This window comes from Anas platyrhynchos, chromosome 4 (genome assembly GCF_047663525.1).
Source record: "Anas platyrhynchos isolate ZD024472 breed Pekin duck chromosome 4, IASCAAS_PekinDuck_T2T, whole genome shotgun sequence".
In the NCBI taxonomy this organism is placed as follows: domain Eukaryota; kingdom Metazoa; phylum Chordata; class Aves; order Anseriformes; family Anatidae; genus Anas; species Anas platyrhynchos.
The window spans coordinates 8,429,091-8,456,770 of record NC_092590.1 but is presented as its reverse complement, the minus strand read 5'-3'; the positions used below and the strand labels follow the sequence as shown (position 1 = coordinate 8,456,770).

The 27,680-nt window shown below is 38.6% G+C and overlaps 1 protein-coding gene across 2 annotated transcripts in view; it reads right to left on the bottom strand.

Annotated features, from left to right (window-relative positions):
* Positions 1-1,913: 1,913 nt before the first annotated feature.
* PAPSS1 (3'-phosphoadenosine 5'-phosphosulfate synthase 1) overlaps positions 1,914-27,680 on the bottom strand; it is a 43,465-nt gene continuing 17,698 nt past the window's right edge. For both annotated transcript variants that reach the window (XM_005019823.6, XM_005019822.6), the window contains exons 6-12: positions 21,401-21,514; positions 19,440-19,551; positions 16,908-17,113; positions 14,320-14,455; positions 12,628-12,896; positions 10,825-11,054; positions 1,914-2,634 (exon numbers count right to left, since the gene is read on the bottom strand). In XM_005019823.6, coding sequence (XP_005019880.1) covers positions 2,496-2,634; positions 10,825-11,054; positions 12,628-12,896; positions 14,320-14,455; positions 16,908-17,113; positions 19,440-19,551; positions 21,401-21,514 — 1,206 coding nt within the window. In that variant the 3' untranslated portion in view covers positions 1,914-2,495. The remainder of the gene's footprint in view (positions 2,635-10,824; positions 11,055-12,627; positions 12,897-14,319; positions 14,456-16,907; positions 17,114-19,439; positions 19,552-21,400; positions 21,515-27,680) is intronic.

Sequence of the window (27,680 nt, the reverse complement as noted above, 5' to 3'; positions counted from 1 at the left end):
GTGTGAGAGCAGCAGGTAAAGAACCACTTGTAATGTATACCAATGCAGAGGCAGAAAGTGGGAGGGAAGGGGAACATTTTGGAATCATTTCTGGAGTAGCTTTTTCATATAAAATACAACTTTCTTACAGAAGACACTAACTGAAGAGGAAAAATTAGCATTCTACAATGAAAACATTCATGATACGGGAAAACTGCTGTTGTACAGAGCACATTCTGCCCACAAATTGACCAGATGCTCTTGTTCTTTATCAGGAAATTCCCCTGGGAATGCTGTAGCTGTTGCTTTAGAATAAATAATAAGTTAGAATAAACCTGAAGGCTTCTTTAATACCCAGCATTGCAAGGAATGCTTTCTAGAAGCACTATAACAACAGAGCCTCAGCATCAAAAGAGTTAAGCATGAAAACTCGATCTGCTTTTTATCACTGTATTAATTTGTTTGTAGACATTCCTGCTTCTAAATTAACTTTATGGAATGACTCAACATTCGTGCTTACCACTCCACATATTGTCCAGACTTCATATAGCACAAGCAGCACTTATAAAACATTTACTTCTGCACACTTCCACCCCTGTTTGCCATTCTGCCAAAATATTTTTTGTATCTTTCACCCTAATTACTTTCAGAATCAAACCTGACAGCAAAGAGTCAACTCCAACTTTCAACAGCAATTCACTTTTGACCAGCTGATAATTCTTGTCCACCTTCATAGTTACGCTTGCAATTTTGCATGTACACCTGCACAGATAGGAAATGACTTCTGCTTCTGGATTCTGCATGTCCTGTAAATTGATGCAACCTAAAAACAAAGCCAAATTTGAAGAAAATCTGTTCAGCGATTCCAGAGGAGTAAGTTTTACACTACCAAAACAGTTTCACTTGTCACGGTTCACTGGTGAACACGCCTCTGTCTTTTCACAACTCCATCTTACTTTCTTGCCTCTTACAGAGGTATAAATCCCACTAAAAGTTACTCTCTGTGTCTCTTCAAACAGACAGAGGAGGAAAAGAGAAGGAAGTCATTCTCAAAGCATTTGTCTTAAATATTACTGTGAACAAGTAACCAAAGACTGCAAGCACTATTCATCCCATTCATTACACAGGTCCCTTCATTACAACCTCCCACCATCCAAAAAAAAAAATCTAGATGAACATGCCTCATCCAGGCATGTAGCAGGCCAGTTTCCTCATTCTGAAAACCATTTTGTTCTGTCCTTTGTACACCTCTTACCAACAGAAAAATAAGTTTCTGTGAGAAGGATACGTGAAGTTCCTAGTGAACAGGCTAAGAACAGTTATGACTGTTCCACTGATTACCTGCAAATACTTGAAAAGATCCCAACAGATCAGTATTACTGTGTACTCAGGGAAGTATTTTACTTTCTATTTTTCATGTTTTTCTTCAGCAGTTAATGCTTCACATACTGAATTAACCACCTTCAGGATTTTTGAGGAATCCTAGTAGAAGCAAATATGCCTTGTCTGTCATGGAAAACAATGAGATTGCCCTTATGTTGCCATTGGAGATGTTGAAAAACAGATACTTCACCTTCAGGACTAAGCATTTCTACCACAGGAACTGCAATGATCTAACGACTTCAGTTTTTCTTGTGATAATTCTTAAACATGAATTTGAGGTCAGTGTGCCATACTTCTTGTTGTTTTTTTTTTGTTTTTTTTTTTTCTTTAAGTTCATCCTGAATGACTGTAGCTGGAACCAAACACTGGCAAGTGAAATCAAATAGGATAAAACATTCCCTATAGACACATAAGGCAAGAAGCACAAAAAAAAATATGGATTAGTTATCAATTAAAAGAGTAAAGTGTTTTTCTTTTTTACTCATTACTTGGTTGTCTTTACAGGTCCACAGCAGAAGGGAACTATTGGATAACTCAATGAAGTCCAAAAATTAACAAAGAAAGCAAAAAAGTTTAATTATGCTGCATAAAGAACTCTGCTTTTTAATTACAAGTACTGAAAAATTAATGTTAAAAGCTTCTGGAGAATAATAGAGTAACCTTTAACAGTAATTTTAAAGCTGTTATTTTTTCCATTTCTTGAGCACCTATCCATAGTTAAGGGTCTAATTATTACACTTTCTCCTACAAACTACTGAAAACAGAAAATATCCAGCAGTTTAAATAACATGAAAAAAGCTGCATCTATTTAACAGTTGCAGAACTCATAGGACAGAGGCAGTAAAATATATATATATATATAAAATAAAAAAAAAAGACAAGAATTAAGAATCCTACTGCAAGAATATTAACTGTAATAAAAGACATCAAAACCAGCAGCTAGTTAGGTGCCAGGACATAATAGAACCCATAAGGACAGGCAAAGAATGATGCTAAGTTAGGGAGAAAGAGTCTGTTTTCAGAGAAGAACTTCCTGACCGACACCACAACAAAGCAACACGAACGGTGACTGTGTGGTCCCCTTCTTGTAAATAAATCAGGCGTCAAATGTTGATCTGCGGTTCATAAGAGGCCTAAGCCTTCTCCAAGGATTTGTAGTATTCTGTCAGCACAGTCCAAGCCTTAGGAGCCATGAAGCCTTCCGGTGGGTTTTGTCCTTCTCGAGCCAGCTTGCGCATGCGGGTCCCTGATATAAAATCGAAGTCTTCGTGGCTGAGAGGATAGGGGTGGGAGTAAGGGGAGAGAGGGAGAAGAACAGGTAGGGAGAGGAAAAAAAAAAAAGAAAAAAAGAAATAGTTAAAAAGAATGCAAAGTTGCTCACAATTCTTCTGCTTTTTTGATAACTTAATGAAAGTTCTTCTTGGAAATATGATCTGATATTAACTTATTTCCAGACATTTGCCCATCAGTGCCAGTACATCTTTACACACCCTCTACAACACAGAGCTTAGGTGACTCCTGAGGTTTAGCAGCTCGGTCCAACTCATCTTCTGGGAGTTGGATCGAGTCTGTGCCTTCATCTAGCCTGGCTTTCTCTCTCTGTGAGGAACTCTGCTGAGAGACAACTCTCTCCTCCACCTCCTGTCTCAGTTCTCTGTCAACAACAGCAGCCATCCTATTCTGCAGCCTCATCCTCTCTGCCCCAGCAGCAGCCCAGCAGTCCACCAGTTGCAGTACTGGTTAAAGAAGATCATTTCAGTGCACTAGGGAATGGAAGAACAACACGGCAGAAGATCTCATAATGAAGGACAATTTGCAGAACAAAAAGTAAACTGATCACTGATTACTGATCACCATTAACAGGACAATCTAAATTAAAATCAACTTCTCAGGTAAGTGGTGATAAGCAGCAAAAGTTCCAGTCAAGTTCAACTCCTACTCCTCACAACAGTGAGACAGTAAAACCAAGACAAGAGTGCCACAATCCTACCGAGTGTTCCAAAGAAAAATCATTTATTCTTAAATTAAATATGGCAATTTTACTTACGCCATTTGTTCAATTTGCAACATGTATCCATTACTCATTCTTTACTTGTCTGTTTGAAATAAAAGCCAAGTATTGATCTCAGATGCACATGCCTGAGACAGAAACAAGAGCCAAGTGTGTGCATCAGAGGGCAGAACTTGGCTCTAAGTGCTGAGCTATGCTCAGTAGGGTATGGAAGTTAGCAAGATGCAGAAAGCATTCCACAGTTCCCTTTCACAAAACCACTAACCCCATAACTTTTTGATTTGGATTGTATGCATCTACACAGCAGCAGTGCCATACGTGCTCTTTTCTTATTGCTCTTAATTCAGAGAGCGATCTCTGAATTAGGTTCTTGAAGTGCAACAACAAGGCAAAAAACCCTACTGTGCTTCAATTTTGCAAAATATAAATTACGCAAAAATAAAAACTTTAAGCTGATGCAAGCCCACCAAAGAAAGAATAATGTCACCAGCATTAAGAACACCTCTACATTTTGTTGCTTGGTGCGGAGATGCCCAGTGCTCACTAACACTGCTCGATGGTAACTTGAGTTCTTTAAGAACTGTTTCTACAAAACCTGTGTGGTGAAATGAGGAGCCTGGTTAATCTTCTAGCAAAAATAAAAAATAAAAAATTAAACCTTTAGATGACTGGGAAGTTAAAAGTAAAGCAAGTGCTATAAAGTTTCTCCAACAACACCAAAGTTCAAACACCAAAAATACATTGTCTGTTTTATTCCCTCCCTGCCTGTTAAGATTGCAGAAAGACTCAAATTCCTCCATGCCCTACATGTGAAATAACGGGACCAAGGCAATGAATTTACGTGCACCATAGAAGTTTGCTTCAATAAGGACCCCATTTCCTTCATGTTCCTCTTATCCCTAGTTGTGGCTGTGCAAGAAGCAGCTGTAAGGACGGGATAGAGAACCACCCAAAAAAGAAAAATCCACTACGAAAATCTAGAGAAGCCTTAGAAAAAGGACAGAAAAACATTAATAAGGGTCATTTAAGAAACATACTACATTCAGTATAGCAAAATATTGCTTAAATAGTCATTTTCAAACATTTCTAAAGTACAGAAGTATTAAGAGATGCCTTCCCAAACTTCTGTTAAATAGGATTCACTTTTAAAAACTACATCAATTAGTAATCTCTAAGATGACTCAATATGGAGCTTTGGCAATATACACCCTCCATTTAAATGGTCCAATACTTTTGCCTTTTTTTTTTTTCCTTTTCAATTTTCTGTTCAAGTTTCCAGCTTAATTTCCCCGGTATTTAAGTGTTATTGAAATAAATAACACCTAAATACTGCCTTCACTAATGGCAAAAATAAAATCTCCTGGGTATATGAAAGTGCTATGTCTACTACGTAGAAATGCTGTAGTGTGGTATGAAACACAAGCATTTTGAAACAAAACCTGACTATGAGTAACTTACTTCTTAACAAAAGACAAAAAGAAGAGTCCAGTAATTCTGTCCAGTGAGCTTTGAGGAAACTGAGAGCTACTCAACATAAAATGGACTTGAGCAGAACAGAGAGTGTGCGTGGGGAAACGTTTGACCATTAAAGCTGTTATGGAATTAAATGCAACAGCCATCCAAATCCCATTCTCAAGTAAAATTTGGAATGAATCTCAGTGAAAATCAACTCAGCCTTTTTTTTTTTTGAGCACGGGATTTAAGTGCCGTTCAAATTTCTATTCAGTAGCTGCTGGAAGTAGCCTTCTTTGAGCCACATTTTAAACAAGTAAATGCCTGTAAAAATGATTTCACTTCTTACTATCAATCAAGTTTGACTAGTATTGATGTAATATTTGGTGCCTACACAATTAAAAGCTTCTCAAAGTTTCATTATGAACTTAATCACTAAGAGCAGTGCTCAAGGCTGACTTCAAGTCCGTAGTTCTTACAACAAAACAAGCAAGCTATCACCAGTTTGCACGTAGGAAACAACTGCATGTAGATGCCCACAGTCCTGTAGGTTCTTGACTCTGCTGCATCTTCACGGTGTCCATAGAGTACTTTAATACAATAACCGAAGGGGAAAAAAAAAAAATCTCTTCAGCAATTATTCCCTGCAGGTTTAAAGGTTTAATCGAAGTATAGTGCATTTTATACAGCTGATTTTCGCTTATCATTTATCGGGAAGAAGTCTCTTCCCTATAAGTGTTCTTTATACTACCTCGTACCAGCTATTCCCACCAGATGAGTACAAACACACTGATTCTGGGGAGCCCTAACCTTTTCCTAGGGTATCTGGCCCCGTGCAAATGACCTCCCTGAAATTCCCATTCCCTGCGGAGGGCAATGTCTCTAGTGGGAATCTGAGGGTCTTAAGAAATTACTCGTAAAATCAAGACTCATGACAACAGTAAGGACCCATGCACTCGCAGTTTCACTGATTCATTAAAACAGTTTTTCTGGAAGCAAACGTATAGAAATAGAGCAATAACATGACTTCGCTCTGCTGGGACTTCAAAACGTGTTCTACTCAGCTGGCAAACCTTCAGATCCAATTACTTCCTAAGACAATTCACAGACCTCTTTATCTCAGGTTCAGTCTTTTAACACTTCTCCTTTTCCACCTTCTTATTCCCTGAACATAATCTGCCAGGAGGTGAAACCCAACCTTATAATGCTTCTCGGGAGGATTTCGACTGGATTGAAATTTGCCTTAGCAGTGTCAAGTTGTGACCTACACCAGCACTTCAACAGGGCACTGTTCCCTACAGCGTTAGCTTTGTCATGTCAATCTGCATGAATGTCTGGCGAACACCCTGCCATGCTGAGCGAACTAGGTTCAACACCAAACCAGTTATGAAAAAACTCTGTGGGAAAGTGAAACATAACCTATGTGCTTAATAACATCATAAGGAAAGCAAATCCTCTACTTGGCTTGCTGATTGGCAGAAGGGCTTAGGTATTTTGAGCTGCTGTGGTGCTTTAATGTATCCTAAATGATATACTAATGTTAACTGTGAAGCAATATTTCAGGGAACTAAATTAAGATGCATAATCAAGCATGCCCATTTCAACCTCTTGCTGCCACTTTAAAATCAGGTATCACACCAAACAAGTTCGGAACAGTAAGTACTTGGCTGAAACAGCTACCTGTAAGTATGACTTGATAGTATGCAAGCAGCTATGACAACCACATTTCATAGTTTATTCCCAGGACTTTTAAAGTCAAAATCATCACTACTCTTCAGATACCCATGCTTCATTCACATTTCACGAAGCACATGAACAGCCTGCTATGGTAACCTTACTTATGGGTTCCTTTTAGCTGAAGTGCTCTCATGGGTTTTCTTCAAGGATGGAAAAAAAAAAAAAAAAGCCATTTTTTCCAAACACTGCAGGGAGGTTTTTCTTTTTTTCTTTTTAATTATTTTTTGGCTGTACGTGTGTTGGGTGTTTTGTTGGGTTTTGTGTTGAATTGTCAGACTAATTTCCTTTCTTAATTATTTTTTTTCCTCAGCAGCAGTCTGTGGCTGCATTTTTAGGACCGGTCTTCAGCAAAGAATTAGGAATCGTTGCTCACCCAAACAACTACTAAGCCACCAATCCCAAACTACACTTGTTTGTGGTAACAGAGAGGCTTTTTTGGCTGAAGAAACATACCAACTTCTTCTGAACAGATTTCAGCAGTAGGTAGTTGTTTATGGGGTTCTTGTTTTTACACTTCTGATAGTGGCTCTCAGATCAGATGTTCATTGGAAGGTCTCCATTGTAACTACAGTTCTCTCTGTAAACATTTCCAAAACATGTCTGCTACCACCTTCAGCTACTGATCCACATTCAGTTCTGTTTCAGGAGTGGTTGAATTTAGACTACCAAGGCACAAGAAGTTACCAAATTTGGATCTCAGAAAAGCCAGGAACCAGAACGAGTTCTGTTCTCACAGCAGTCTCCATCTCAGGACCCAGCTTCCTTCTGACATCTGCTCCCTTGAGTCACCAACACGGTGGAAATGGCACAGTGAAGAGAACAATGACAAAGAACTGACAGACTTCAGCCTTTTGCCTGCAGTTACCAACACACAGGTCACACATCATTCCAAAAAGCTCCCTTTGGCCATTGCTTGGTGATGTGGCCCTGTGGATGACCGAATTCCTGGTGAACAACTCCTCTGGGGCAGGCCTGAGCTTGCTCGCAGGACAAGAACTGTGAACTCAGAAGATTAAGTCTCCCAGACCCAAAGCTAGGATTTAAAATCTGTGGTGGTCTTCAGAAGTCTGCATCGTGACACATACCTGTTGTAAAATTGGAAGGTCGTGGGGGCAGCAGCTAAGACATGCAGCTCACCTACAGCTCAGTCTGGGGGAAACCCACATAGTAAATGCCTCATGTAAACTTCCATGCCTCTGTCGGTGATGTAAGTTCTTGAACTGCCTATTGCCTGTCAACTATCCAAGCCTCAAGGAATTGAATTAGATGCGACAGAAGTCAAGTTACCCATTCCTCAAACAAGCCAGAGCAATGCCTCTATGCATACAGCCCTCTTCCCCACATTTTCACATTGTGGTTTTCACCACGTAAGTGGTGAGCTCAGGAAAGACTTACACGAACATGACTGTTTCATACCCAAGGGTGCTCCAGCACCACTGACACTCATGTTTCCAGACAACCCACTGTTCCCTGCCATTTTCCTTACAGAGCCAAACACCACATGGTCCAGGAGTCTATGTTTTTGGCATTACAGACTATCTTGAAATGCAGCCAGCTGCACCCACCCAAGCTCTAACTCTGTCTGGAGCCTACCACAGTGTTCTGCCTCTGGTGAGCAGGAGCAAGAATGGTTTTCTCTTCGAGCCTGCATGCATCTGCATTGCCATCTAGAGGTTTGCTGCCACACTCCAGTCCAGCCTGCAGCTTACAAACAGCATTCAGAGAAGGACAGGACAAATGGTCTGCATGCTGACAGCAGCAAGGTAAAGCTGCATGGTAACAGCTCTATGAGCTTTTTTCCAAGACAGTGACAGAAAAAAAAGCCTCAAACTAAAGGCAAACCTCTTATCAGAGGTATTGTTGTGTTTTTGTTTGTTTGTTTTAGTTATTAATCATTTACTCTGGCTAATGACAGAGGTACACTTTTACTCCCCTTGATCTAAATCAAATCTATCCTGCACCAGCAGAACTCTTTCACTTTGGTCTTGTTGTATTTATCTTGGCCCTGGGCAGGCCTCACCTGGAGAACTGTGTCCAGTTCTGGGCTCCCCAGTACAAAAAAGACAGGGATCTCCTGGAAAGTGTCCAGCTGAGGGCCACAAAGACGATACGGGGCCTGGAGCATCTTCCCTATGAGGAAAGGCTGAGAGACCTGGGGCTGTTCAGCCTGGAGAAAAGAAGACTGAGAGGGGATCTCATCAATGTGTATAAATACCTGAGGTGTGGGGGACAGAGGGATTTGGCCAACCTCTTTTCAGTGGTTTGTGGGGACAGGACAAGGGGTAATGGCCACAAAATTGAGCACAGGAGGGTTCCACACCAACATGACGAAGAACTTCTTCATGGTGAAGGTGACAAAGCACTGGGACAGGCTGCCCAGGGAGGCTGTGAAGTCTCCTTCTCTGGAGATATTCAAGGCCCATCTGGACGCCTACCTGGGCTGCCTGCTCTAGGGACTCTGCTTTAGCAGGGGGGTTGGACCCGATGATCTTTCGAGGTCCCTTCCAACCCCTTCAGTTCTGTGATCTTTCAAACCAACCTATTTAATCACTTGGACAATAAACAAACAGGACAAATACCCATAGTATCTACTACAACAACCCTTTGACTGTTATGGTATAATGCATACAAGCTGGGACAAAACTAGCAAAATTTACATCAGGATTTAGTTATTGTGCACAGCAATAAGGGTTTCTAGGCACATCTCAAATAACGAATGGCACAAAGGTAGTGAAGTATTCAACAGCTAGCCACCTACGAGGCAGTAAGTGTAGGAAGACTTTCATGTCATATGTTAGGAGTATCCTTCCCTCTAATTGTATTCCTTCTAATAAAAGTGCCATCTGCGTCACTTTGTAGGTCTGGTCTGATGCTGCTACCCAGAGCTACACTTGGTTGAAAAAAAAAAAAAAAAAAGACACACGGTTGCAATACTATCCAAAGAGATGCTTCAGAGCACTGAGGGAAGCCTTATACTGGAATGCTGCCTAAATGGGAGGAAGGAGGAAGGAAGAACAACATCAGCAAACTGCAATTGCTAACTAAGCCTCCCTGATTAGATTCTATTTCAAAACATCTGCAGTGTAGTAAATCATCAAATTTCCAAACACATATGGACATTGTAGAGTAACACACAGCGAAGCTATTTTAATTCTTGTCAGGTTTCAGCAAATTTGCCTTTGTCTTGCTGCTTCTTATTTCCAAACAATGCAAGAACTTACCGTAAAATTAGATTTAGTTGTGCAAGAGAAGATAACACTTTACAGCTTTCAAAAATAAAAGCAGGCCAGTTCAGGTGCTTGGAATTTACTGCTGAAATATAAAGTATTCACATAACTTGCGACTAAGGCTGAGCCAGCACAGTATCTACTAAAGTATAATTAATTGTGAGAAACACAAGATGCTGAATAAAATATGTTGGTTGATTGCCACAAGCCAGTGACATCTTTGGAGACTTATACTCTGTATAATTGTAGCATAAGCAGCTGAAAATTTTCAGTTATTTATTTCAGTTAGTATTTCAGTACTAACTTCAACTGCAGTTTGCCTTAAAAGTAGTTTCAATAATCTGAATAAAGAGGTTTAAACTAAAATGACAAATCTCCTTTCCAGTTCCACTCATTGACACCACAGCAACATATGCAGTAAGTTTTGGACTCTGTTATGCCACATGCAAATAATCTTGGGATAGTCAGAAGACAAAATTACCTGTCCTGTAACTAAATCATAAAAACAAAAGACAGTTAAAAACTCCTGGGTCATACAACGGACTTAGGGCACCATTTTGCATAATTGTTAAGCAAGCAGCTAGTTGCCACTACATTGTCCACTACCTTCTTTCTCCCTGCTGCACTCTCCCATTGATTCTCCTGCATCACATCTGATGCTTACCTGACACCAAGCAAGCATATTTAGGAAGATAAACCAGCAGAAAACTAATCCTTCCATTAAAACGAGTAATAATATTTTCCTGCAGACCTAGCTACTTGTGCCAGCTTGTTCCAGAATTACACAAAATCCAGTACCTGGGAGGAAAATGGGAGCTTCCAGCGGCAACTCAAGTTGCATCAGGTAAGTTGTGCTGTGGAACTGCACCCAAATCATGGCTGAAGTCAAGTTGTATCAGTGGTCTAAAAATGACTCTGAAGACTGGTATATTTTAGCTATATAAAACTAGTTAAAAACTACTCTTTTACTGGAGGGTGCAGGGGAAGAAAAGGTAGCTGCTGCTCAAAATGTTTTAGAACTAAAACATGACTTACCGCTCAGAGTCATAATAGTCCATGCATTTCTTTTTCTTATTATAAGCTGCAACTCTGAAGGGTACAATTTCCAGTGCTCGCAGGCCTGGGGCCATTGTCAACACTTTAGCACCGTGGGTTGGTTCATACAGATCTTTCCCAGTGTCAGGGTGCGGCATTCCTGCTGGATCTCGCCCTACAATGTAGAAGTTAGCTCCTGCAACCATCCGTGATCTGCAGTGCCACTGAACCTAGAACACAGACAAGGGAAAAGGTTAAAAGAAAACAGTTAAAAATATGACCTTTAAAATGTGTGCACTGTGTAACTACCCTGTTTCCCCCCCAATCAAACAGATATTCTTTTCACTGCGGAGCCACACCAGAACAAAGAATCAACTATGTGAATCACCAAACTTACAGCTAAGGCATACCACGCTCCTGTTTCATTTGCATAGTAGGATGCTTAAAAAACTACTTACTTTACTAGTGTTTGGAACAGAATAAACTGAGGATTAAGGTCCTGCTATCCTAAAGCAGTCTCAACAACACTAAATTACCTGTAACGGTTTAGTAAGAATTTAAATTCACTGCACTCTGATACATGATTTTCCTTGTAGAACTGTTCCTTTTCTTTCAAGGTAATTACTGGGAATGCTAAAAACAGAAAAACACTAAATTGGTGCTTATGAAGCATGTCATTTGAAATCTCACAATTTGAAAGGTGTCCATCCTGTTGATAGCCATACTGAGCTTGTTGCTCTGCAAATCATTTGCACTACAGCAATAAATCTGGTACCAATGTCTTAAACAACCTACAGAAAATGATTAAAGGAAGAATCTCTTATTTCTTGGCTACACAAATTATTGACAGGCAGTATTCTGAGGTCACTGGTAATGCTGCATAGGTTTGGAGAAAATTCTTATTCTATCCAGAATAAGGACTGTGGATTTCATTCCTTCTCATACATTCCTGCGTATGAGAGTGAAGTAAAAGACTTCTATGAATTCTCAGAAAAGGTCTACGGGGAACATTGCAACATTCCCTGCAGTAACTCACTCACATAGCTCAACTGGATCTGGACTACAGTTCCTCCTCTGGACTGAAAGGCACTGCAAGCTCTGCTTGATCAGTCAAACAGCCACTAGAAAGGAAGTGCCTTCCGTCTAATTTATTTCCACCAGTGTATTCTCCTATCAATCACAAAGCTACAACAGAATTAACCACTTGAGCCTAGTCGGAATTTGAACTTCCACAAACTCTTGGGGTTCCAACCCAAGTTCTAGCTTTTAAATAAAGTGTTGCCAAAGAATTATTTCATATAAAAGCCTTGAAATAATTCTTTCTAAATTATGTTTGCCAAAAAATAAACAAAGCATTTTTTTTTCCTAATTTGTGTATAGCCCTCCAATATACACACTCTTCACTTAACAGTAATCAACTAAAGTATCTGAATATTCAGGACAACCCTAAGATGCAGTAATTGATCTTGGAATTGATTCTGAAACAGGTCCTAAAAAGAAGGAAAGATGAATTCATTGTCATGCCCTTCTAACTCTAAGGAAAACGAGCATGAGAACAACATTGTCTTCTGCCCTTTCCAAACAAAATCCTTCAATACAGAACATTCTGGTTGATAACAGAGGGATCTTTTACAGTTTGATTTCCCAGTAAGTTTAGTCTTCTCTGTCCACTAAAAAAGCACCACCCATGAATGTCAGGCACAGCACAAACCAAAATATTTTAGTGCACTACCAGAGGGGTTAGGCACACCAGCAAAAGGTTCTGGTTTTGCTGCTGTTGATTTAAACTCCTGACGTACTTACCTCAGTTGGTCCAGCATACATCATGGGGGAAGGAAATATAGCCACCACCGTTGTTTCTGGATTCAAGATCCCCTCCTCCAGCACCGCAGCATGCTGCTTCATGCGCCACATGAGAGGAACATCGTCCTCCTTTGTCCAGCCTCCAAGCGGATGCAAGAGCAACACGGGGCGCCTGTAGCCACGTTCCAAAAGCTGCTTGTGAGTGTCCTGCATTAGAAGCGCATGCCCGTTGTGCACTGGGTTGCGTAACTGGAATGCAAAGACAGCATCTAGAGGAAATAAAAAGACAAAAGATAAGGAAGGCAAGTTATTTTATCAGGAGTTGTACAACAAGAGAAAAATCTTCAGATAGTACAATCTTTGCTCTCAATTCTATTAAGTGCAATAGCAGTAGTCACAGGTCATTATTTTACATGGTTAGACTCAATAAGCAAATTTTAATTAAAAAAGTACTAAAAAAACATTAATCAGCTTCCTCCACTTTTGAAACTTGAACAGAGTTGCTTTAGTTTCTCCAATAGCAATGATCTCCTCTTCAGATTTTTCAGTTGCATAAGCACTTATTATCCAGCTAAACTGCAGTAGAAAACCAAAACTACGCTACCTGTCTTTAAGGCTCAATGTATCAGGAGAATACATGTAAATGGATATTTGCAACAAAACAAATATAAGGGAATTTAATGCACCTTATTAAGTCTCCTTTACCTAAATGGATTAGAAGAGTTTAGGCTCAGTAAGAACAAAATTAATTGCCATCCTAATGTATTACAAAACCCTTCAAAAAAAAAAAAAAAAGATGCAACAGGTTTTCTCCCTTCTGCAAATTAAGATGAATAAAGGCACCCTATAAGACAGCAAAACTGCCTAAACTGAGAGGTCTCCCATAAGCAACCAATGAAATTGCTTAATATCCAAGGATCACCTCCTCTGAACTCAAGTGCAAATGAGGAGGAAGTCTAGCAAAAACACCCAGATGCCTGTGTGGATGAACAAGGTGCTCCTGGCCAAACTCAAACAAAACACCACCAAAAAAAAAAAAAAAAGCATAGGGAGGATAGAAGCAAGGACACACAACCTGGAAAGAACACAGACATTTTCTGAGCATTGAGGGATGAAGCTAGGAAAGCTAAAGTCAAACAGAATTCAATCTGGCACAGGTTGCCCAGTGAGGTTGTGGAATATCTTTCCTTAGAGATACTAAAAGCTGCCTGAACATGGTCCTGAGTAAGCAGCTCTAGGTGGCCCTGCTTCAGCAGTGGGACTGGATTAGATGACCTCCAGAAGTCACTTCCAACCTCACACAGCCTGTGAAATCCAGAAAACAGGTTTTTGTATTTTTAAGAGCATGAAAGCTCAGCACTCAGCCATACCTCTATAGATCAAGCTGAATCTGTTGATATTTAAATCGCTTTCTACCACATTTTAACATTATCTTTTCCTGCATTAATAACATGTCTATTGTGCATGGAAAGATAAAATCAGAACCTCAGGGGTTACCATCTTCTCTTGTGCATTTCGGCAAGATAGTACCTGAGGCTACAAAAATTAGTTCTAGTAAAAGGCAAAGAATACCACTTAAAAGAGCACTGAGATTCTCTATCCTTGAAACAAGGCTTGTCCCTGCAGTATTGAGGCAGCAGGCGTTTGGATAAATCTTTATAGGAAGAAACAAAACAACAAGAGATTACTCACCAGCATTCATTTCCTTGAACTTCTGTCTTAGCTCAGCTGGAGTGAGACGGTATTGATCGAGTCCATCATTCCAATAGATACGATCAAGGACCTGTAGGTCTCCACCTACCAGCCAGTTCCCTTGCTCCATAACCATCTAGGAAAAGAAATGAAAAATCCATGCTGGGATTGCTTATCGACTTGTTCTGAGCATTGAGACCACTACAAAGGGAGCACAGTATTTACAAAAGAGAGAGTTCCAAGTTAATTGCATTTAACAGTCTGAAATCAAGCACCAATATTTAAAAAAAATAAAAATAAAAATAAAAATAAAAATAAAAATAAAAATAAAAATAAAAATAAAAATAAAAATAAAAATAAAAATAAAAATAAAAATAAAAATAAAAATAAAAATAAAAATAAAAATAAAAATAAAAATAAAAATAAAAATAAAAATAAATCACTGGAACATAGTCCAAACATGATACACCATGATGCAGAAGAGAGGCACTAACCCATGGCAGACTTATGCCTTTCTTTTAGAAAGAACAAAACTTACTGTTTTCCCCCATCTCCTCCAATATATAGAAAAGCAAGAAAACCATGTTCTTAACCAACATTATTATATAACAAAAAAAAAAAATGGCTGGAAAAGTTAATATATTGAGTAGAAGGAAGTTGGATGCTTTACAGTTTTTGGTCAAAGCTAATGCACTTCCAGTATCATGCAGCAGTTCACATGGTTCTGGTCAGCAATAACATATCAAATAAAACAGTTCTAATTTACTCATCTGATTTATGAATAAAATCAGATCTTTAAAGTAAGACAGCTTTTGGATTTTTTTCACTTCAGCACTTTATCAAGGCAACATGTATTGTACGCTCACTACAATTCTTTTAGTATCGTCCAACACCACCTCACCCTTTATCAAAATAATACTTACAGCAAGCTGCCTAACATAGTCTATCAATGGCCATAGAAATCAACAATCTGAGTGATTTTTGACAACACATTGCTTTTGAAAGGCTTTTTTGTTCTTGTCTTCAAGTTTCATATACATTTCCAGTCATTTTTCAGCCTGATGTCATTTAGAGATGACAAACTTCCTTGATACAACAGAAAAGTTTGTGTGTACCAAACCCACAAGTCAAGACGTTACAATTAAGTGTGATTTTTGTTCTTTTCTTTTTTTTTTTTTTTGGTTATTTGGGTTGTTGGTTTTTTACTTTGAGATAGAGGGTCTGCTGTTGGAGTTAAATGATGCTGCAGTCACCAAACCATTCCCCAAGAAAATGCCAGATTTTGACATCTTATCAAGGTGTGAGGGAAAAGCATGAGAAAAACATGAAGACGAGAAAATCAGCACTACGTTAGCTCTCAGGCACCCAAGGATTTCTGATGAATTCAGAAAAGCCACAAGATTTATGTGCTCTCATGATACTATAAAGCACAAATTCATGGATATGCTGTCGTGATACCACTATACACACCAGTACAGACATAAGAAGATGGTTTCTCATCTTCTACATTAGTATCAGCCATGTCATTCTGATATTGCCAATATACATGTATGATAAGAAGTCATTTAAATCTTTTCTGCATGAGATTTTCTTAGCATTTCTTACATTTGTGTTACTTTAAGTTTTCAGTAAAAGGGTAGTCTTATGTTCATCAGCACAGAACACAGAGGACATCTTCCAGAATACTCTTACTTCTATCTAGCAGGGTATGTCCTTTTCCAGATATACTCTTAACTGTATGGTTGGAGTTGTAAAGCTTCACTCAGTGAAAGATGTCATTACACATTAATAAAAAATTTTTAAGAATTCAAAAAAACAGTTTTCAGACAGGTATAACTATCAGTCATACAGCTGCTTTTAGAAAACATCAAAGGCTTTCCCTTTTAATTGCAAGCTCATAATTTGAGGTTTATTTCCTTTTATCTGATTTTAAGTCGTATATGTAAACAAAGAGATATTAGAGAGACAGAAATGGGAAAAGAAACATATTTATGGGCTCCACGGAACTATAATCTAACAATTATAGCATCTTTCAAAACTAAACTCAACAACACAAGAATTAATGATACAATTAAAATACTTCAGTATGACATACAGATAAGGTCAAGACAATAAAACATTCTGAGCACAACGGATGGGAAGTAACTCCCCGGAGAGTTAAATTACAAACTCTCCAGGAAGGGTGCTTGTTTCAAGGGCATTTAAATCAGGCAATTCTCACGTGCTCCACATACAGGCAGAAAAGAAGTTTTCTTGCTTCCACGATGCATGTGTCCACCTATTAAGGAGTTTTGATGACCCATCCGGGTCCACAGGAGATAAATTTCCTAGGCACTAGGCTCCTCTGTAGCACAGATTCTGCATCCTAAATTCACTTCATGGGTACTTATGGACATCAGATTTTCACACTGAGTATAGACTACTCAACAGCTGCACTACACAAAAAAGCACCTTTTTTTCCACTCAGATGTTTTAGGTATTTCTCCAAGAAGTTTTGGTGTCAAAATACACCAGTCACATACATCAACTTGAGATGTCCGCAGACAGGGCAGGTAACAGGACTAGCTTTTCAACTTTTAAACACACACCTTAATATAGGGATGTTCCTTGCACGTCGTTCCCCACTGCCTGGCACAGCGTTCCTCCTTCCTGTGCTCATAGAACTCCGGGTTACGCAGAATGGCCACGCGGCGACCCTCGTACACGAGTGCGATTGCTGTACACCCATCCAGCCTCTCTTTGTCTTCCTGCGTAGCTGTTAGCACTATAGGCACTGACAGGTTAATGACTCCCCCTGCAGAAACAAAAAAGCCATTATCCACAGCAGTGGTCATCAATTACATTTTGGAAATCTAACCTCTTAAAAAGTTACAGCCCAGGCTGTAAGTTTATCATACAACAGACTCAAGTGTGTATCTATTTCAGAAAAAAAAGTTGAATCAGGCAGACATTTTGCATAGTTTGTTCAGCTGAATGCTTACCAGCTACTAACTTCTGAAAATAACCCAATGTATCTGAACTTAAAGGTTACGTGGTCCTCATTTTTAAACATTTACTTCACTGCTAGATGCTAGGAGTCTTGTTTTTCCTGACTATAAGGGTAAGATTTAAGAAACCAGTGGCGTAAATACTGCAACTATCATACAATTGCTTGAATTATAATAAAAACAGATTTAACAACAGAGTGCAAAACTCTTGGGTGCTCTCCAGGAGAAAAGTCATGGGCCCATTGAAGGTAATTTGAGTTTTGCTGTTGGCTTCAGTGGAGACAGGCTCTAAATAAGGCTGGTTTGCCCATAATTTAAGCAATACATATTTTAAAACCTTCTCAATCATACTCTAAGCATGATAGGAAGTTAAAAACAATGAAGCTGGGTGTAAAGGATAAGAGAAAAAAGGTAAGTAATTCTATCTCCCTTCCTTTGTAATTCAAAGGTTAAAAAGTGTGCTGCATATCCTCTCCTCAGCTGAGTCTCACCATCCAGAGTTATTTTCAAAACAACTGGATCATAAAATTGAGCTTTGCAACAGTCACAGGGATGGCAATTTGCCACTCCAACTTTGATGATTAGTAAAAACCTCTTGCTTTAGCAGCAAGAAAATAAACACTTCCAACTGGGAAGAGACCTCTAAGTGGTTAATTATTAAAATTTTGTGAGACTGCAACAATAAGTATCTCTAACACCCATCTTCATCCAATGAACTAACTGGAAACGGGGGCAACACAGTTAAGTGAGATGTTCTGTTGCTGTTTATTTTTATTTATTTAAGCTCAGAAGAAAATAGCATCAGCTTGAGACTATTTCGGGTAAGTTAAGCTTTTGGGCCTTTTAAGGCCCAAAGGACAAATGCATTGCAGGTATTTTGTCTCCCTCTTATTGTTATTTATTTTTCATAGCTTATAGTTTATTTGTAGCACCACAAGAGGTATCAAAAACACCTGCAAGAGAAATTTACGAATTTCTAGTATCGCTGTATCTGAAATACCTATAAAAGGCTTTAAAAGCCTCATAGAAAAATCTGATTTACAGAAGATTACAGGGCAGGAGCTACAAGCTATTTTAGCAGTTAAATGCATAGCAACCGCAGGGTACAACGCATCTGGCTTGACACTCAGAAAGGCAAATGGAATGAAAACCAAACTAGTAGCCCAAAAAGCTGTTGCAAACTTGAGATGCTCCAAAATAACTGGATGCCCTTATGTAGGTACAATAGTACCTCAGAGACTTCTGAAAAGAGGAACTGGAAAAGTTTGGAGACAACAGAAGAAGTGAAAGACGATAGAAGTGAAAGACACGTGACATTTTTTTCCTGCTATTTGGTCTCCAGTAAGAGAAGAGTAACACAGTAAAGATTCCTGTCTTCCTGTTTCCTTCTATCACTTTTTTCATATAGCATGCAATAAAACCCTAAAGGTTTGAATAAAACAGTCTTCTAAGAAGAATAAATCAAATAAATGACAGAGAATCAAACTCAAATTTTAAAACCTGATGATATCACTTGTCAGCTACCTTAACTAATGTTCATTCTTAGCCCATTACTAATACAAAATAAAATATATTTGTTTAAATCATCATAGGGTAATTGTTACAGTAGAGTCATTCAATTGCATGTGACAATTGTACGTAAACAAACCCTTCTCACATTCTGATTTCATACTTGCAACTTGAGCATGCAAGTTACTTTGTTGTCCTTTTCTTCATCACTACTTAAGAACAGATCTCTTGCTGTTCCTCACAGAGCTAAACAAATTCAATTGCAATTTCAACTTCTAAAATAAATTCCTTCCAAACAAATCAGAAATTTGGCTTTCAGGTTTAAATGTTCTCAAAAGTGAAAACATTTCCACAATATAAATTATAATTTGTGAAGGCAAAAAAGGAAAGGCACTGATTTTTCAAACTAATATGGTGATAGGAATAAAAAGAATAAATACATTAAAAGTAACAATTTTAGTACCCTATTCTCTTAGCTCAGACTGTGCAGAAACATGAAAAAGTGTCACAACACCATCACTGGACAGCAAAGCATCAACAGTGTTCCAGAAATATGATTAATTTCCTCTAATATGATTAGAAATATGATTAATTTCCTCGGTTTTACTAAGAGAAATATCTTACCATCAAGGAGACAATCAAAGTGAAGGCACTGTAGGTATTCTCTCTCTCTCATAAAACCGTTCAGGGGCGTTGCCCAGCCTTCTGCCAGCACTTGCACCCATTGCATATCCACCTTGCAAAGAAACAGAGCAGATAAAAGTTGTTGCTCGATGGCTCACATTTAATGGTAATTATCTTAGAACGTGATTTGTCCATAAAACACAGTGTAAATGGAAGATTTCTTGGTGTTACAGTCTTAATCACAAAAAGTTCTAAGTCTCCAGAAGAAAAAAAAAAAAACCACACTGTTTGTGACTTTGGCTATTTTTCAGTCTTGCGCTTAACATCAAATATCATTTTGTTACACAAAAAAGTGCTTCATTTGTAAATGTTTGAAAATGTTCGACTTAAATAAAAAAGGAGAACTGCAGTTATTTTAAGCTCTTGGTTATCTTGCCTTATTAAAAAATAAATGCAACAAAAACCTACACCACATACAGCTACCACAAAAATATCAGAATAAGGAGGGGAGGGGGCGTGTGAATACTAACAGGTTAAATCTTAAAACAGATTAGAAAGGAAATTTTTATTGCAGAAAGTAGTGAGAAAATCCAGAAGTGAAATTCTCTCGGGACTAGTACTTATTTCAGTTTAAGATGCATCATCTTACAGGGAACTTCCTTCCATACCATTTAAACAGTCACACTATGACTCAGTGTGTGGCCTTTATTATTTCTGCACGTGCATTACTAAGACTTGGTCAAGAGTCTTTGACAAAGGACAAAGTCCACTGACTTCACTTGTGCAAGTTTCTCTTGTAAAAAGCATGACTAATTTTATCACATTGTTTAATTTATGTTGAGACAAGCGTAACACAGATTTTCTTCCCTAGCTGACGTTATATACTTGCTTGATATTTAATAAACCCCTCGTTAGGAGTAGAGGGAGAAAGAATTTGTTTTGCTAGATGGGAAGCAATTTAGAGTGCAACGCTACAGAAACTTAATAATGGTGACCCTACAAATTTATTCCAGAGCAAAGCAATATATAGTTTTACAGATACACGTGAAAAGAATCTAGAATGACACAGAGTGAGGTCACCTCTCAGCCTCCTTTTCCACAGACTGGACAACCCAAATGTCGTCAGCTGCCAGGCACGCTGCTGGCTCATAATAATACTGTTAAAGTCAGTGAAAAAACTCATGCACTGTATCTGTGTTTAGACCTAATTCTTCAGAAAAAAAGATTACCAGAAAGAACAGATAAACAGCCAGAAGCAGCTTTGTCTAATTGAATTCCAAACTGGAAAATAATGCATTTAACCGAAGTAAGAACAGTGTCAATTAAGTTGATCCATGCTTTTCCAAGTATTCTCTGCTGGAAGCCAGAAAAGTAGCATGAACCCATTCTAACCAGAAAACAAAACGAAACAAAAACTAATAAATTAGATCTGGACACCTACCTGCGTAAGTACCTGATCACTTACCTCGAAAAGTTTGCATCTGTATAAGCCTTATATATAAGGCTACTACTTTAACCTGAAGGTTACCAACAAGGAGATGAAGCAGCAGCAACTGATTTCCACCATATTTCTAGGTCATTACAATTTAAAAAAATATGTGTTTATGAAAGTAAGCTGAAAATTCTTCTAGAAACAACTATCTCTTGTTTTGAAGGTATGCAAGGCATGATTTAGTCTATGGACAAGGGTGGAAAAAAGTCACAGTAAATTTAATCACCATGCTTAGGATTAACTAAGTAACACTATTTGAAATACCAGGCATTACTTATGAAGTTTCAACTGTTATTTCTAAAAAGCAAAGGAAGAAAACACAAATGCTGTGGTGTTTCTCAAGAAAAGGAGAGAAAAGCCTATCAAGTTACAATCTGTAATCAGTACAGGTATTTTGACTATACACAGTTCTGCCGAGCAGCAGACTGTTTTTTCAACTTCAGTACTGAGATAACTGAACACACAATACCTTATTTATTTCCAAGGTTAACAGAGACTCCGCATCAGTTTTGGCCAACTGCAGCTTGTTTTCTGGCACATACAGCTCTTTCACCTCGTAGGAGGCATCCACTGGTACAATGTCCTGTACAAAAGGAAAAATCAGAATTTAGCGTTCGGTCCAAGTGCTTCTTGGACACTAAACACAAGGTCAAGAAGTAAAATTCTACGCTGTACTGCTCTGTGCCAAGAATATGTGCATTAAGCAATTTTTATTCGTTTAAAAAACAACAATGATCCAAGATTATGATATATGGCTAGCAACGCTGCTGGCTTGAGTAGTAACAGTGAAACATTCTGGCAAGAAGATTTTTTTTAAACTAAGTACCTCATACAATTATAACACTTACCTTGTAAATATTTAACTACTGAATTAAGGGCAGTTGTTATGACTGATTAATGCCTATATTCGCTACAGCAGAAAGGTTGAGTGTGTGCTTTTATAGATGCTAAAGAAGTAAAAAGAAATGTTGTAGAGACTGAACAAACTTACAGAATTAAGTAACTGATTATACAAGATGTGTTAGCAATGGTAATAGGGAAGTAAACTGAAAGTCATTAATACAGAAGTATAAATTGGATGTGTCACCTACAGCTAGTAAAATAACTCCAGTGTCCTAATTATAACCTAAATACCACAGAATATCACTTTTATATTGGAAAAAGAAAGGGAGGGGAGCTTCCTCCATGGGTTTTAAATAAAACCTTCTCAAGACTTTCTCATTTCACTATACTCTAGATCTTAAACCCCTCGTAAGGATAAATGCACACTTCTGAGGAGAGGGGAAGAGAAGGGAAGGTCATCCGTGATAAAACTTTGAAGAGTCTCCTGACAGAGGGTTGAGTCAAGCATCAAAACCCAGTCCAATGTTCCAGTGATACCCAGTAGGAAAACATTAGTGAAAAATGGCAGATATTTCTTTTTTAAAACGGGGTTTTAAGTTAATTCTGTAAAGCAAATCTGTTGGAAGTGGAGTGGGAGGAGGAAGCTCACCCACAGAGCAAAGTATACATAAACCTGTAACAAGAGCACAAGGAGTTATTTTTTATTCTTCCAATATTTGCAATCCATAGTAAAGGGGTGTGCCTATAGGAAAGGCAAAGTTTGCCCAGGAGCATTAAAGCATTTATCCAAGCACTTATCAGGCGTTAGGCACCACCTCACTGGAAAGTCAAAGAAGCAGGATGATGAAAGGAACTGGGAGACAAAACAACGGCAGGAATGTAAAGAGGTGGTGAGTCTAGCTAGCCCTTACACTGTTGGTGTCTCCAAAGACAAATAAAAGAAAAATAAACAAACTAGCACTCAGAGGTGGTATTGTGTATGGAAAAGTTGAACCATTACATATCAGACTTCAACTGGGAAGTGATTATTTTAGATAGCAACTTAGGCAAAACATGCCCTGTATTACAGAAGCAGAATTACAGCCCAGCAATGCTGCAGCAACCTCCCCGTAGCAGTAAGCCCAGAACCAAAGAAAAGCACTGCCTGCTGCTACGAATCGCAGACTTCACAAGCAAAGTATAGTGACTGGGTCCACATTATGCTGCTTCCCATAAGATCCTGCTCTGGACCCTAGTTTCTTACCATGCCGTAAAGTTCTAGCATTACAAACCATCAAAAGCTTTACATAAATGTGGCTATTAAAAGGTTTTTGTTGTTGTTGTTTGTTGTTTTTTTTTTTTGTTCAAATATTATCCTGCTTTTGGTGCCCCACTGATGGGCAAAACAATGGGAACAACAAAGGTCTGACAGTGCATTTTCTGTAAACAACCCCTCTACCTCACTGCGGGGATGCAGACAGCCTGAAGGAACCCCCAGCAATGCTGAAGGACCACAGGCCATAAAACCAGAGCAGGCAATCCAGCCCTGCTAGAAAAGCAGCTGAATCCCCACCACTATTACCTAAAGAATCAGGTAGAAAACAGTGACAACCACAGCCATGGCCACACCAGCATTGTTATTTCTACCCAAGTGCAAGAAACAGCCAAAAACAGCTTAACAAGACATTTAATCTGGGGCCATTTAAGCCCCTATTAGAGCAAGCAGAGAGATTGTATGGCTTGAGATCGGCTCATTTTTGTTGTTGTTGTTTCGTAGATTATTTTATTTTAATAAAGTGCAACATAAATATGATTATGGCACATTACATTTTTTAATGAGTTAAATATCTAGATAATTTGTAGGATTAGTAAATCTAGACTCCCTAGCAGACACAAAAATGGTACTTAAAACAGGTTCCTAGATTTTAAATAGCAGCAAGAGGAATTCAAACTGAATGAATGTTAGGGAAATGCTAGGCTAGCAGGCCATCTAGTGACCACTTTAACATGGCAAAGTTAATCAAAGATTCATTCTACCAACAGACAAGTTACACAATATTCCTCTATGCTTACCATTTGTCATTACATTTGAACAAGTAACTGTAAAAAAAAATAATAATAAAATATAAACTAGATGCTTTATTGGAACGCGTGCTATCTTAGACTGTGATGCCAGTTCCTTGCTGATGCAAGCATCCTGAACAGCCTGCAAAGAAGGGGCCCTCAGGCAAGTTTCCAGTAGGTAACCATTCACAGGCACCATCTGATTTATAAGACCGATTATTCAGTAATGTAAGTTCATATTAATTGATGCGTGAGGCCACAAAACAGTTTATATTTGGAAAAAGCAAACAGCAGTGTTTGCTTGACTGTAATCACTGATGGTTTGATAGCTACAGCTTGCAGGGAAGTAGGTTAAGTAGGTTTGGCCATACATTAAGAGCAAGGAAAAAATGGAAAGTGCAATGACAGTTATGACCTTAAACAAAGGGAGGTAAGATTTTCTGCTTCTTCTCTTCCCATCAGGTCTGTTCTATCACCTTTCAGTAACCTGATAAACACATTGTTTTCAGTGTATTAATCTTTATCTATAACCAGTTGAATTCAAGATCTTTTCTTTAAAATGTATTAAACAACATTTCTGACTGCTTTTAAGTTAACAATCTATTATTTTTTTTTTTTTACATTTCATACTTTTAGAGACCATTTTCTCAGGTGACACATCAAGATTACAGCATACTGAGCACCCTCATTCTTACAGGAAAGATGGTTTGTTTCAAGTAACATAACTAATGGATTGGGTGTAAACGCACTACTACGTGAATAGCTGTTGCAGAAATAAAATTCTACATCAGAAATCCCTTAAGCACCCTCTTTCTACATGCCATTTAACCTTATTCCTCATCTTCCATCCTCATCCCGTCTTCAGTTTCAGTAGAACTGTCAGTTTTCAGCATTTGGTCGTTCAGTGGCGACAGGATTACCATTCAGGCTAATTGGCAGCTTATTTCTCTGAGATATGACCTCCTTCTCTAACTTAATTAGAGCTTGTTTATGTCACTGCACTCCGGTTCTGTTGGCTTTAAGCCTGAATCTTCCATGATGCAAACAAAAAGAAAACAATGACTGGCATATAACTTAAAGCACAAAACACAGTTGATTTTTCCTGCTTTGGTATAGGACCAGAAGGAACAGACAAAGATACCTAACACCTGGCTCTCAAAACTATAATAAAACAATGATTACAGCTTTCATGCATATGCAGAACAAATTACTATGGCCCATGGTACTACCAACGTTCAAAGATTTTCTTCTAAGCACTCTACTCGTACAGTATGAAAAATGAGATGTTAGCATAAAGCAAGTGTGATCTAAAGGAAATAGATCCTCCTAAAATCTTGCACTACTTATTGCTTCATTTGGGATGAAACTGAAACATCCTAACTCTACCCTCAAAAAGAAAAAATACATGAATCATTCTCAGCTTGAGTATAAATCCCACTGGATTAAAGCATCTGTTTAATTGTACTCTGCAGTGAGAAATTCTCCAGTGAATGTATTTCTAGAAGATCCCGTATTTGGTAAAAATTAAAAAAATAATTAAAAAAAAAAATAACAGATTATGAAAACTACATTCAACATGATACTACAATCAACTACAGAACTACTTTCAGCTCACCAGCAAAACATTATAGGGTCTGAGGCTCTTTTTCCCTCTAAGTTGGTTTGTGAGTGTGGATGTTGACAGAAACAGTACAATTTTCAAAATGCAATGAAAACAGTACAGTTAAAAAAACAATTCTGGAAGTAAGTGCAATTAATATATATTTTTTGAGAGAGCTTGATAAGTTTCTTTCCAAGCTACGTGCTTATTTCTCCAGAAGGCTGTATAAACCAAAACAAATCCGTATCATCTTGGGAGGAGTTAAAAGAAATAAAAATTCTTGAAGTAGGACTAACCAAAAGTTTCAGGCCTATCTATGACCTACCCATCCATAAATAAAGAAGGGAAGGGTTCACCTGTGTCATCCACTGTCGGTCAGCTATAAATACAGACCTTGTTTGGAGGAGCAGGAAGTTTGAACCCATTCATTGAAGAGCAACGAAGCTGGTGGAGAGACTAGAACATGACTTAAGAGGAGCGGCTGCAGGAACTGGCACTGGTTAGTCTTGAGAAAAGGAGGCTGAAGAGAGACCTTAGTGCTCTCTACAGCTACCTGAGAGGAGGTGTCAGTCTCTTTTCTCAGGTGAAAAGTGATGGACATGAGAAAACGGTCTCAAGTTGCCTCAGCAGAGGTTTAGATAGATGTCAGGGAGAGTTTCTTCATGGAAAGCATGGGTGGGCATTGGAACAAGCTGCCCAGGGCAGTGGTGAAGCCTCCATCCCTGGAGGTATTTAAAAGATGTGTGGACGTGGCACTTAGGCACACGGTGCAGTGGTAGACTTGTTGCGTTAGGTGGATGGTTGGGCTTGGTGATTTTACAGGTCTTTTCCAACCTAAATGGTGGGTCTGTGATTACTGCCCAGCTGGAGTCTCCATGACCAACACAGAACATCCATGAAGCAAAACCTTGCCTGTCCCTTTTCCCAAACTGCAGAAGTTAAAAAACAGAGAAGAAAGCAAAAGACATGCAGCAGCAACAAAAATGACACCATCGCTGTACCTTATTACACCATTCATTGTAACTGCGGTTTGTTCTTTAAAAAACACAAAAATATACACGCTTTCTAAAAAAAAACAAACCACCAAACAAAAAACAATCTGAGCTGGTGATATCCATTTCTGTAATACCATTCAGCAGTATATTTTCAAAAGACAACTATCATAACTCCAGCACACATAACCTCAAAAGCAGGAAATCCCTAACTTAAAACACACAAGTCCTCCTTAATTCTCTAAGCAATGAGAAGAAATCAGTGGTATACTGATGTGGGAATTACTGAAATTTAATGCTGAGGTTTTGGTGGTTTTTTTTGGTGGTGGTTTTTTTTTTTTTTTTGGTTATACTTAAAAGCTTATGAAGTTTTCTGCTCATTCTGGCTTACATACTTACTGTAAGTATAAAACTACTAGTACAGTCTTGCACGGCCTTTATGCAGCACTTGCTTTTTCCCCAGCTTCTCCCACGACGTAACGATGAGCCTTATCACAGAATCACAGGGGGACCTCTGGAGGTCATCTAGTCCAGTTTCCTGCTCAGAACTGAACCAGTTGCTGTCCGCTGCTCAGAGACTTGGCTAATCAAGTTTGAAGTAGCTCCAAGGATGGAGCATCCACAAATTCTCAGGGCCGCTTGTTCTAATCACTTCCCTCAACCTGCTTTTGCTGATACGGTATGGTATGCCATCGGCCTTCTTTGCTGCACAGGCAGCTGCAAAAACACTTCTAAATAGTTTGTGATGTTGCAAATAAAATCCTCGTTGTCTACGCTTGGTCTTACAAATCCCAGTTGGTCCCACTCAATCACCCTTCGGTGTAAGCATTGGGTTTGGACACTGTGCTCAAACAAATAAGTAAACAGCTGCATTCCTACAAATTTTCTGCTGAAGCCATTTTGAAAGAAGGAGCCAGAAAACAAGGTTGCATGTAAAACAATGATTCAATACCCAGCCAGCAGATGAGTGCATTTGACAGTTGATTATACCCTACTGAGGGAGTAATTTATAGCCAATGAAAAAGAAGGTCAAAGACCTGCAATGCTTGTACTGCATCAATGGTACAGATATTAAAAATACTTATCTCCCATGTTGGTAGGCTTCTCAAAAAAACATTGAAAGACGGGTTTGGGGCCTGCTGCAATTCGAGCTTATAACCAAGGTGATCACACAGTATTGTTAATCACAGTTTTGATAAGCCAGGAAGGAACTAGGTAACACTGAGGACCTAGATCCATAAAGAATCACTATGGTTACAGTGATGGTAACT